The sequence below is a fragment of the Prinia subflava genome, chromosome 12, assembly GCF_021018805.1.
Source record: "Prinia subflava isolate CZ2003 ecotype Zambia chromosome 12, Cam_Psub_1.2, whole genome shotgun sequence".
Lineage (NCBI taxonomy): Eukaryota > Metazoa > Chordata > Aves > Passeriformes > Cisticolidae > Prinia > Prinia subflava.
The window spans coordinates 22,218,022-22,230,264 of NC_086258.1; the positions used below are offsets into that span (position 1 = coordinate 22,218,022).

The following is a 12,243-nucleotide window of genomic DNA, read 5'->3' on the forward strand; positions in this document are numbered from 1 at the left end:
TCAAACCTCTGAGCTTGGGGGGCTTTGTAACTGGAATTTCAGCTCAGCCCAGACTTCCCTGAGTGCCTGGGCCAGCGAGAGCTTTGGCAGTGCCAGCAGCTTTCCTCAGGCAAGCTAGGAGCTGGGAGCCCCCATGGTGCTGGTGGGGCTGCTCTGAGCCCCTACACTGCACCCCCCAGCCCAGAGCAGCGCCCTGGGCACAGCAGGGTGGGACCGCCCCCGGCAGGGCTGCTCCCATCGCCATTCCCCTCTCTCCAAGAGGAAAGGCTGAGTGCCCGGGGTGGCCCCGGGTGGGAGCTGCAGTCCCTACAAGGCAGCTGCTCGCTCGGGGGGCTGGCAGGGGGCAGAGGGTGACCCCAGCCAGGCTCTCAGGGAACATCCCATGCCAATCGGGGCTGCCTGCGAGCAGGAGAGAACTTCGGCTGGGCTCAGTCCTCTCTCCTCTCTGGATAAGCAGCTCCCAAACCCGGGGCCACTCGCGGTGGAGCCGTCCCTGGGGATCCACGGGCAGCTGATCCCACTCCATCTGCTCAGCTTCGGCAGCATGGGATGGATTTAGCCTGAGAACACTCCAGGGGCAGCACACAGCCCTGTGCTCGATCCGTGCCTGCCACACCGCTGGTCGACAGCCTGGCATCCCCCTGGGACACCGTCCTGTCACCACCTGCGAGCTCACACCCCAGCCCAGGGACACCTGCCCTGCGGGGAGGAGGGGCTGCGACATCCAACAGCTCCTGACCCTTCCTGTGTCATCCTGCTCCATCTCCCTAACCCCAAACAGACACCGGGGTGTGGGGCCAAACAGTGTGGGGCGTGCAGGAGGTGGCCAAAGGCTCTGGACTCTGCCAGCACGGGTTTGGAAACCCCCATTTTGTGACTCTGTGCGAAGGAACCGTGATGACGTCCCCAAAGTTCAGCGTGGAGGGTGCAGAGGTGACCATTGTCCCGCTATTCCAGCCCAGAGCGCCCAGAGGTGGCAGAGCTGGGGCATCTCACATTGACGCTGTGACACACTGAGGTGGCGCTGAGGGCAGCAGGGCAGCACTGGTGGAGCAGGGATGGGACTACTGGGGAAGCCGCGGGGCCGGGGATGGCTCAGCCCGGGTGAGGACGAGGGTAGGCTGGGGCACTCCGGGGACAGAGGGATGGCTCACCCCTGGTGGTACTGTGGAGGGCTGGGGCAGCCGGCTGATGCTGCGGTGTCCGGGGTGATGCTGGGGACACCGGGGCAGGCGGGGCACGGCCGCCCGTGCCGCCAGCGGCACCTCCCCGCTCCCCCCCCTCCTCCTCCGCTCCCTCTTCCTCCTCCTCCCGTCTCCCTCTCCCGAGCCAGCCCGGCCGGGGGAGGAGCCGTCCGCGCACAAAACCTCCCGCCCGGCCCCTCCGGGCCCCGCACCGGCACCGGCACCGGCGGCGCCCAGCGCCCGCCCCGGGCCATGCGCGCCGCGGCGGGGCCGGGGCCGGCGGGGCCGGGGCAGGGCGGCGGCCGCCCGCGGCCATGAGCGCGGCGGGGCCGGGCGGCGGCCCCGGGCGGCGGCGGCGGGCAGGGGGCGGCGGGGCGAGCCCGGCGGGGCGGCCGCGGGCGGGGGGCGGGCGGCGGCGGCGGGCGCTGCGCTCGCTGGGCAGCCTGGCGGGGCGGCTGCTCCGCACCTGGGCGCGCCTGGCCGGGGGGCGCGGGGGGCGCCGCGCCGCCCCCGAGGACGACGAGGGCGGGTTCCGGGGGGGGTCGCGGCGGCGGCTCGGCGGGGCGGCCCCGGCGGCGGCTGCGGGGGGCGATGCGGGGGGCGATGCAGGCGGCGGGGAGCGGCCGCCGGGCGCGCAGGGGCTGCGGAACCACGGCAACACCTGCTTCATGAACGCCGTGGTGCAGTGCCTGAGCAACACGGCGCCGCTGGCCGAGCGCCTGGCGCTGGGCCGGTACCGCGCCCGCGGCGAGGTCACGCACCGCCTGGCGGCCCTGGTCCGCGCGCTCTGGACCCGCGACTACACCCCGCAGCTCTCCGCAGAGTTCAAGGTACCGAGCGGCTCCGCCCCGCGGCCCCAGGTGACCCCGGCCCCCAGCGGCATCCCCAGCTCGCAGCGGCACACCCGGCTCACAGCACCCACCACCCGGCACACCCCGCTCACAGCTCCCTCCGGCCCCCCCGGAACCCACTGACACCCTTCCCAGCTCACAGCACCTACTCCGCTGCCTCATCCTCCCCGTGGACCTTGCCCTGCCAGACACCCCCAACCCTGCTGCTGTCACCTCCCTCTGGCCTGGCTACTGTCCCCTGAGCTCCCAGCCCTGGCCATGCCACAGAGCCCTGAGGGTGAGCTGGTGCCGGCTGTGATCGTGGGTAAGGCAGGATATTGTCCCGGGAGCCAAATTCAGTGGCCTCAGGCACTGTCCCCAAGGGGGTATCACATCTCTGCCAGGCACATGCCAGTGTGCTCAGGGACAGGGTGCCAAGGACATCACAACATGTCCAGCCTGGCATCACAGCTCCCCACGCTCAGGGACACATGTGCCCTGCCCGAGTGACAATTCCTCGGTGCTGCCAATAAATTGCTGCTACCATTGAACTTGGAAATGTCCCTGGGGGAGATCCGGGAAGCTGAGCCCTGCCCTGAGATGGGCTACACTGAGTTGATGCCATCGGAGTGCACGGGGCAGGTGGGACCTGCGCGTCCCCATAGCTGAACTTCCCATCTGGCCTTCATTGCGGTTCTCCCTGCGTCCCCTCCTGGCCTCCTCCTGGCTGCTGAGAACTGGGACACCACAGACCCTCTGTCTCAGCTGTGTGTGCTTGGTGTCCCCACTGCTCTGCTGGCCCCAGAGTGGCCGGGATGTCCCTGCAGAGGCAGGATGAGGGCAGAGACTGTTGCAGGGATGGAGCAGGGATGTTTTGGGGGTGGGTGCTGAGGAAGAACCCGTTTATCAGCACCCACCCCGCCTGTGTCTTGCAGAACATCGTCTCCAAGCACAGCTCCCAGTTTCGGGGCAATGCTCAGCACGATGCACTCGAGTTCCTGCTCTGGCTGCTGGACCGAATGCATGAGGACCTGGGCGCCGCCTCCCCCACCCAGCAGAGCCGCGGCCCCACGCAGGTGGGTGGCCCCGGGGGTGGCCACTCGCAATGGCTCAGGCCAAGGCTCGGGCCAGGTCTGGGACCGGGGACACCGGGATGTGCTGGGAGACAGTGGGATGGAGTTGGCCCCCGCCCCAGTGGGGATGCGGATGCTGTGGTTTGGTTGGTGCACGGGTGAAAGGATGGTGGGAGCCGAGTGCTGTGGAGCTGGGCAGGGGTTGAAGTGCTGGGAGAGTGGGGGGTGTCGGCAGGAGCCCATACATCTGAGCATCCCAGCTCTGGAGGCATCCTGGTCCTTGTGAGGAGGAGACGCAGCACCCCCCGTCCCTCCCTGCCTCCAGCTAAGCCTGCTGTAATTACAGCTCGGCAGCTTTGCTGCTGGCAAAATGAGTAATTAAGTCTTCCTCAATCCATCTGCACTCAGGCATTGCCCTGGCCCTGGCCCTGGCCCTGGTCCTCCCTGCCTCCTGCCTGCTCCTTCCCTACTCCTTCTCTGCTCCTTCCCTGCCTCCAGCTGCCTGCCAGGCGCTGTCTGTTGCAGGGGATGGATTTGAGCTGTTGGCATTTGACACATGAGCTCATCCCAGCAGCATGCTGTCCCCACTCGGGGGTGACACCCAGCCCAGCAGCGTGCTGTCCCTCCTTTGGGGTGATACCTGGCCCAGCAGCATGCTGTCCCTGCTTTGGGGTGATACCCGGCCCAGCAGCGTGCTGTCCCTGCTTTGGGGTGACTCCCATCTTGGGCACAGGGAGCCTGGGTGCCCAACCTCCAGCACAGCTCTGTCCCACAGAGAGCGCTTGGCTGTGGTGCCCATCTCCAGAGCATCTGGAGAGGCTGCCCTGCCTGGTCAGGGCCCTGCAGCCACCCCTGCAATCTCCTGAGCTGTCCTCAGCCCTGCCACCTTTCCTGGGAGGTGTTTGGATGCCCAGGCTTTTTGGGAGTGCCTGGCAGTTCCCATTAAATGTCAGGTGCCCATGTGTGCCATGAGCTGAGCATGACACTGATTGTGCCAGCTGGACACGGGACCATGGCAATGCCTGAGGCACATCCCTGGCCCTGGGGATGGGACCCTTTGTTCATCCCTCAGCACCCATGGTTTTGCCTGTCATCCCCCAGGTTTGGCCCCTTTTGGTGATGCCACCAGAGTGGCACCCATGTGCCCCTGTCCTTGGGGAGGGATGCTTGGCAGGGGTGCGACCCTCAATAAATGGCTGGGAAGTGTCTGGAGGGAGCTGTTGGGTAGGAGGAGGGACCAAAGTGGGGACCAAGGCTTGGCTGCCAAGAGGGCTGGAGGAGGAGGCACCCCATTGGATTTTTGGGGAAATCTGGGGGCTCTGTAGGGCACAGACACCATCCAGGTCCCCTCTCAGCCACACCAGATGGACCTCAGTGCCAGGCAGACTGTAAGGATACGTCAGGCTCAGCAGGACCAGGTGCCAGCAGATGGCATTGAGGAAAATCCACCTCTTGGCCAAAATCCTCAGTGATTTTCAAACTTGCTCATTGAGACACCAGAAAGTCGCTGTCTTATCCCAAAACAGCCCAGGTTTTTTTACTGACACTGCTTTCTGTAGCCTCTCTTCTGCCATCAGGTTCCAGGGGTGAAGCTCCTGTCCCCAGAGTGGACATGGGGGCTCCTGGCAGGTCCCAGGGCAGCAGGCAGGCAGGGAGAGGTCCCTGAAGCAGGCTGTGCTGTGTCACACGGTCACACCCCAGTGGCCCTGTTCCCAAAGGAGGAGACCCAGCTGCTCTTGGGGTCCCTGGGGCACATCTCACCTGTCAGTGAAGTACCGTGCCAGGCCAGGGTAGGGGGCTGAGTGCCTTGGCGGGCTCACTGTGCCGAGTTTGGCACACTGGGTGCCCTGCCAGGGTTTGCCAGGTGCTGTGCCTGGCTCGATGTGGCAGGAGCCGTGCTGGGAGCTGTGCCGGGAGCCATGCCCAGGCTTGCTGCCGGTGCAGATGCTGGGGGAACACGCAGGGACACGGCCGGCCCTGGGCACCCAGCTGCCCGGGAGGGCACCGCGCCAGCCGGGGCTGTTCACGCCTCCCGGGGGCGAGTGATTTGCCCGCGGTGAATTCGCACCCAGCCGTGCTTCCCTGGGGCGGCGGCACGCACAGGAATGTGCACATCCGCTCCAGGAGCTCTTCCCGAACACACGGACACAGGCACGGACACACACAGGGAGGCACAGACACGCAGGCACACACATGGACACACAGACACCCACATGAATGCGCATACACAGGGACACACACACAGGGACACACACACAGACACACACAGGGACACACACACATGGACATACTGCCCCATGCCGCCTGCAGTGTCCCACCGTCTCACTCCCCGTGCCCCAGCTCCCAGTGCCAGTGGAAGTTTGCCTGGCACTGTGGGGGCCAGGGTGGGGTGTCCACCCTCAGACAGGGCTGTGGGCACTGGGGCTTCTCGGGGGACACGTGGGGGACTCTCTTACCCCATAGCCCCCAACTTCCCCTGCCGGGGTGCTGCCGCTGGGCCATCTCACCCAGGATCCCGCCCAGGAGCATTTCTCCTGGCTTGGACGTATTCCCAGCTCCAGTTCCTCAGTGTCCCAGAGCTCTGGACACTGGGCCGGTCTGGGGGTGGTTCTCACCATGCAGACCCTTCCTTAACCCTTCATGCCCCAGGCTGGCTGAGGGATGGGATGTACCCCAAAGGTTCCCCTGGAGCAGGTGTGTGGGTAGCCTGGAGGGGCCAGCAGTGCAGGGAGGCAGGTGCCAGAGTCTCTCTGGGATCACCTTCAGCCCATCCTTGTGCCATAGGGACACCAAAGCTGGGCTTGGTTCACTAGGACATGTCCCTGATACTGTGAAGGATGTGCCACTCACCCTGTCACCTCAGTCACCACTTGTCTCTTGCCCCTGCAGCCTGGCAAGGATGGCAGCAGCAGTGCCAGCAGGTCTCCCCCAGGCACCCAGCACCCTCGTGGGCAGAGCTTCGTGCAGAGCCACTTCCAGGCCCAGTACAGGTCAGTGGGGGACAGATCCTGTTCACAGGGGGCTTTGCCCTTCTGTGAGCCCTGGGTGAGCACTGTGAGCCCAGGGAAGGGATGAAACAGGAAGGATCTCCATCCCTCCCTTCATCCATCCCTCCATCCCTCCCACCCACCCCAGCCATGGGAGCTCCTTCCCCTATAAGCACATGACAGTGTCCAAGGCGATGCTGGACAGGGCTTGTGGTGACCTGGTCCAGTGGCAGTGTCCCTGCCCATGGCAGGTGGGCTGGACATGGTGCTCTTTGAAGGTCCCTCACACCCAAACCACGCTGTGCTTCTGTCACAGGACTCAGGACTGTCCTAGAAGTCCAGCATGAGGGTGTCCCTCTTTGAGACACCCCACACATTCATCTGGCTGGGACTTGTGGGATCCTCAGGCCACCCTGTCCCCAAGCTATGGCACTGCAGGCAGCAGGAGACACATCTGGCATCACTAGCCCTTCCTCCTCTCTCAATTAATCCCTCGCCCTATATATGAAAAAAGGCACTTTAATTATCCCTGTTCCACGTGCCAGAGCCGTCTGTGCACTGAAGGATTTATTAATCTGTGTGGCTGTTTCCCAGGGAGCTCAGTGGCTCTTCAAGGTGACAAATAACGAGGACTCAGGATTTTGGTTTGGATTTTAATTTATTTTTTCTCTTTTTGTTGAACAGAAGGGGGGGGGGAGGGGCAGGGTGTGGTAAGAAATCAAAAACCAAAACCAAAACCAAACCAAACCAAAAAAACAAACAAAACCCCAGAATTAAGAAGAATCAGCAGTAGGTGGCTGTTGGTGCCAGGGTGGGCAGGGGACCAGCAGTGCCTCCCCAGGGCCAGCCTGGGGTCAGTCACAGGCAGATGTCCTCCTGCTGTCCATCTCTGCTCCTCCCACAGCCCAGCCATGGTCCTGTTCCACCCAGCACCCCGGGGCGTTGTCCCTGGGGTCACCTCAAATCCTCCGGGAGCTGGCCCAGGCTCTGCCAGCCCTTGGGAGGGCTCAGAGGCCACACTGAGGAATGAGAGCAGGAGATTCCCTGTCCTGGCATTTCACTCTGGCTTCCCTGGCACTGCAGGAGGCGCTCTTTGGGTTCAGAGTGAACAGACCTTGGCTTGGGCAGGCAGAACAGTCTGGGGGCTCCACTCTGTCAGGAGCTCATGCAAATCCTGCGTGATGCTGGGCCCACCTGAGCCCTGTGGGATGCCCACAGTGTGCCATGAGCTGAGTATGACACCGGCTGTGCCAGCTGGACATGGTGCCCCTGTCCTTGGGGAGGGATGCTTGGCAGGGGTTACTAGGGAGTGGTACCCGAGATGTGCTACCTGGGGTGATGGATTCGGGCTGCAGCACCGGTGCCAGTGTGCTGCAGCCCCAGGTGGGCACTCGGGGAGCCATGCCTGCTCCAGTGACGCTCCCCATCCATTCCCCAGGTCCTCCTTGACGTGCCCTCACTGCCTGAAGCAGAGCAACACCTTCGACCCCTTCCTGTGCATCTCCCTGCCCATCCCGCTGCGCCAGACCAGGTGAGCCCCACACGCAGCCCGCAGCAGCGCGGCAGCTCCACGCAGAGCCATCTGCGTGTGCGGGGGTATATCACGGCCACGGGAGGTGGCGGCAGCCCCAGGGGCTGTGTCCGCCGGGCGTTTGCCATCGGGAGCTGGCACGGGGACCCCGTGGTGGCGGGGCTGAGCCGTGTCCCCGCGCTGTCCCCAGGGCTCTGAACGTCACGCTGGTGCTGCAGTGCGAGCGCTGGCGTTTCGTGCGGGTGGGCCTGGCCGTGCCGCTGCTGGGCACCGTGGCCGACCTGCGGGAGATGGTGGCGCGGGAGGGCCGCGTCCCGCCGGAGCAGGTAACGGGGCCCGGGCGGGCGGGGCGCGGGCCGCGCCCGCGGCGTGCTGAGGGACCGTCCCGCAGGTGATCCTGGCCGAGCTGTCCCCGCGGGGCTTCCTGCGCTCCCTGGCCGACCCCGAGGCGCTGGCGGCGGCCGGCGAGGCCGCGCCCGTCTACGCCTTCGAGCCGCCGCCCGCCCGCCGCGCAGGTACCGCCCCTTGCCCTGATCGGCTGCGGCTGCCGGCCCGCCCCGCGCGGATTGGCTGCGAGCGCCTGGGCTGCGCTGGGATTGGCGCTGGGCGGGAGGGCGGGAACGGCCCTGGGATTGACGGGTGGCCGTGGATCCCTTGCTGTGATTGGTGGGAGGGAGTGGATCCTTGACTGTGATTGGTGGGAGGGAGTGGATCCCTTGCTGGGATTGGTGGTGTAGTGGATCCCTTCATTGGGATTGGTGGGGCAGTCTGCTGTGATTGGTCAGAGGCAGCTGCACCCCACCAGCACTGGGGAAGGCAGTCTTTGCTGGGATTGGTGGGAAATGGACCTCTTTGGCTGGGGTTGGTGGGAGCAGGCATGCTGCCCTGTGATAAGTGGAAGGATGGTGGTGGTCAGGGCCATGGTACTAATTAACCCAGCGCTAACGAGAGCCCCTCATTCCTGCACATCACAGGGTGTCCGCGCAGCCTCCCTGCGTCCCCCGCAGCACCGCAGCCAGAGGGGCCGCGCCTGCTGCCCAGCACCGCCCGCTCCTCCGACTGCCTGCACCGCGCGCCGGGTGGCCGCATCCTGCTGCTGCTCTGCAACACGGCAGGCACAGGGCTGCAGCTTGCCAGGTACGTGTCACCTGCCTGTCCCCATGCCCTGCCCTGTCCTACCCACTCACCACCTGTGGGACCCCCAGCCACGTGGTTCTGCTGCCTGTCCCCAGGTTTGGGCCGCCGCTGGTGCTGCGGGAGGAGCGCGGCATCTCCTGGGAGCAGCTCCAGCAGAACATCCTGGCCCAGCTGAGAGGGGTGCTGCGGGGAGAGGTCTGGCCACAGGTGAGCCCAGGGAACAACCCTGTCCCCTCAAAGCCATCAGATTCTGGGGGCTGTTTCTGCCCTGTGTCCCAAAGCCTGGCTTGCCCAGGTGCTGCTGCTGGGCAGGGCATCGCTGTCTCCTGGTGAGGCCCCAGTCCCCTCTCCCCTTACAGGGCACAGGAGCCCTTTTCCGGATCCGCCTGGCTGAGGGCATGGCCCCCTGCACCTACCTGTCCCCTCAGGATCCCCATCCTCTCTGCCACCCTGCCATTGACAGGTAAGGGGCTGCAGAGACAAGACTGTCCCCAGGATGTCCCCTCAACTCCTGGGGGCAGCCAGTGGCATCACCATGAGTGGGCACAGTGTCCCTGTGTATGGCTGTGTTGTCACCGTGGCTGTCCAAAGGTGTTCGTATGTCTGGCCAGTGTCACCATGGGTGGCCAGTGGTGGCACCTTGGGTAGCCACAGTGGTGGTCACTCTGCTGCCACAGTACTGGGTCCCTGGCCCAGCATTCCCACTGTGGGAGGTGGTGGCTGTCCTTGCCTGCCACCACAGGCTGGCAAGGAGGTGTCCCCATGGGGACAGGGGTTCTGGGGACATCTCACTCTGTTCTCCGCTCAGGGCCCTGCTGCTGAGCGGGGCCGGGGGCCCTCCCCATGTGAGGCTGACGGTGGAGTGGGACATGAGCACCAAAGAGCGGTGAGTGCCCCGCGCCCGGGCTGGGGGGACACCCCAGCACGCGGGTCACCCTCACTGGTGACGTGTCCCCCCCAGGCTGTTTGGGAGCATCCAGGAGGAGGTGGTGCAGGATGCGGAGAGTGTGCAGCAGCAGCAGCAGGCGCACGGGCAGCAGCACAGCTGCACCCTGGACGAGTGTTTCCAGCTCTACACCAAGGAGGAGCAGGTACGGGCACCCCCGGGCACTGGCCACGCCCTGCCCACCCCTGGCACAGGGGCTGTTGGTGCCTGCGGTGCTGGGAGTAGCTGTGGAGGTGGCAGGGGATGACAGGGAGGGAGGTGGCCATGACGTGGTGTCCCCAGCTGGCTCCGGACGATGCCTGGCGCTGCCCGCACTGCAAGGTGCCCCAGCAGGGCACAGTGAAGCTCAGCCTGTGGACGCTGCCCGACATCCTCATCATCCACCTGAAGCGCTTCCGGCAGGTGGCCGAGCAGCGGCACAAGCTCACCACGCTGGTGAGGTTCCCGCTGAGGGGGCTGGACATGGCCCCGCACGTGGCACAGCGGGGCCAGCCCGGGGGACAGCTCCTGGGGCGCTGGGCGCCCTGGCAGCACCCTCTGCGCCTGCCCCCGGGCTGCCCCCGCGACCACCTGTACGACCTGTACGCGGTCTGCAACCATCACGGCAGCATGCAGGGCGGCCACTACACTGGTGAGTGGGGACACTGGGAACAGGGGGGTGCCATGGGGCAGGGCAGATGAGAGCCGAGGTGCAGGGGACATGAAGGATGGCATTTCAGCCGCCCCAGGGCACCAGGATGTGGCCCCCAGCACCATCCCACTGCTCCAGTGTGTCCCTGCACCGTAGGGTTCCTGGTCCCCCCTGCACCCCGCGGCTCGGGGCATCCCGGGACAGAGCCCCAGTCCCCCCTCACCCCGTGCCCCCTCGCCCCCAGCGTTCTGCTGCAACGCCCTGGACGGGCGCTGGTACAGCTACGACGACAGCCGGGTGGAGGGGGTGCGCGAGGCCGAGGTGAGCACCCGCAGCGCCTACATCCTCTTCTACCAGCGCCGCCGCGCCGCCGGCTCTGGCACAGGTGAGCCCCGAATCCCTGTCCACCGCACCCCGACACTGCCGCGGGGCACAGCCGTGTGGTCACACACAGCCCTGCACGTGAGCCACACCTGTGTGCACACACCTGCCCCTGCCCCCTGCACACGTGTGCACACAGACCTTCTGCACCAACCCTACGGGTGTGCACACTCCCCAAACCACCCCCGGCCCACGCCCGCCGCTCCCCGCAGGCTCCGCCGCCTCCGCGGGGCACTGGGTGTTCCGCCTGGCTGCCTCCGAGCCCCGCGCCGACCCCCGCACCGACCCCGACCCCTCGGGCTCTGTCGCCGCCCCGGAGAACGGTGAGGCTCAGGATGCTCAGCCCCCGGTCCCCCCTGCGCCCCACGCCCACCCTGACCGTGGTTCCCCCGCAGGCGGGTTCGAGGCACGGCCCCCGGTGCGGGGGCTGCAGGGGCTGCACGGTCGCAGCCTCAGCGTCCGGACTGCCCCCGCCGGACCCCCGGGACTGGGGGAGCCGGGCCCCCCCCGCGCCCCTCGACGGCTCCGCCGGGCCGCCAGCGCAGAGGGGACCCCACGCCGGCCGCCCGCGGGCCCCGGCAGCCCCGGGGCAGCGGTGCCGCAGGGGGACGCGGGTGTCCCCCCGGGCCGCCGCCCCCCCGGCCCCTCGGTGTTGGGGCGGTCGCGGAGCTCAGCCAGCCTCCCCCCCCGACCCGAGGGGGCACTGCGCAGATCCGCCTCGCTGGGCAGGGGCGCAGGGGGACCTCCCCTGGCTGCCCGGGGTTCCTCCGGGGCCACCCTGCAGCGGGGTCGGCAGACCCCCGTGCCCCTGCGCCCCTTGGCCGTGCCCGAGTCCAGCTTCTGAGCCATGGATGGGGAGGCATCGCCTCCCATCAGCTGTACTGCAGGTCCTGAATGGATCGGGGAGCTCCCCAACTGGGGCTGTCCCACTGCAAGGGTGCCTGAACAAGGGACCCCAAACCAGGATCATCCTGGCGGGGGGCATCCTGAGCTGGGGGTTCCCAACCCAGGGACTTCTGAGCCAGGGACAAAGCAAAGCAGGGTATCCTGACCCAGAGGCTCCCAAATGGAATCCTGACATGGGGGCTCCTGCCTAACCCGGGGCACCCCAGATCCTGATCCAGAAGCATTCCAAACCAGGAGCATCCCTAGCTGGGGGTTTCAGATCTGGGCTCATCCCGAAGTGGTGGCTCTGAACCCGGGAGTCTCCCAGCGTGGGGCCATCCCAAACAGGGCAGGTGCGTGCAGGGTCCCCAGCTCTGCCACACCAGAGTATTTATTGTACCAGGAGAATTTTATTCAGATACGCTTTTTGTTTTCTAAAAGGCGACTATTTGGGGGTGGGGGGTCGCCCACACCTCTGTCTATGCAATCCCCGATTCCTGCAGCCAGCTTTTGTACGGGGCTCTACCCCACCGCCGGCAGTTTCTATTAAAGACACGTGAAACAAGCCCAGTGTCCATCTCAGGGGACGTGTCCGAGGGGAAAAAGGCTCTGTGTCCCTTGGGGGTAGTCCTGGTCCTGCAGTGGGGATCAGCCTGGG

General features: G+C 66.1%; 1 protein-coding gene across 1 annotated transcript; it reads left to right on the plus strand.

Moving 5' to 3' along the window:
* Positions 1-1,145: 1,145 nt before the first annotated feature.
* USP43 (ubiquitin specific peptidase 43) lies at positions 1,146-12,150 on the plus strand. Its single transcript, XM_063409860.1, has 16 exons — positions 1,146-1,474; positions 1,627-2,014; positions 2,950-3,090; positions 5,977-6,077; positions 7,513-7,605; positions 7,796-7,931; positions 7,997-8,120; positions 8,580-8,742; positions 8,838-8,949; positions 9,102-9,205; positions 9,551-9,628; positions 9,704-9,833; positions 9,971-10,319; positions 10,564-10,704; positions 10,913-11,023; positions 11,096-12,150. Exons 1-16 carry the CDS (start codon positions 1,146-1,148, stop codon positions 11,542-11,544), a joined length of 2,949 nt encoding a protein of 982 aa, XP_063265930.1. The 3' UTR covers positions 11,545-12,150.
* The last annotated feature ends 93 nt before the right edge of the window (positions 12,151-12,243 follow it).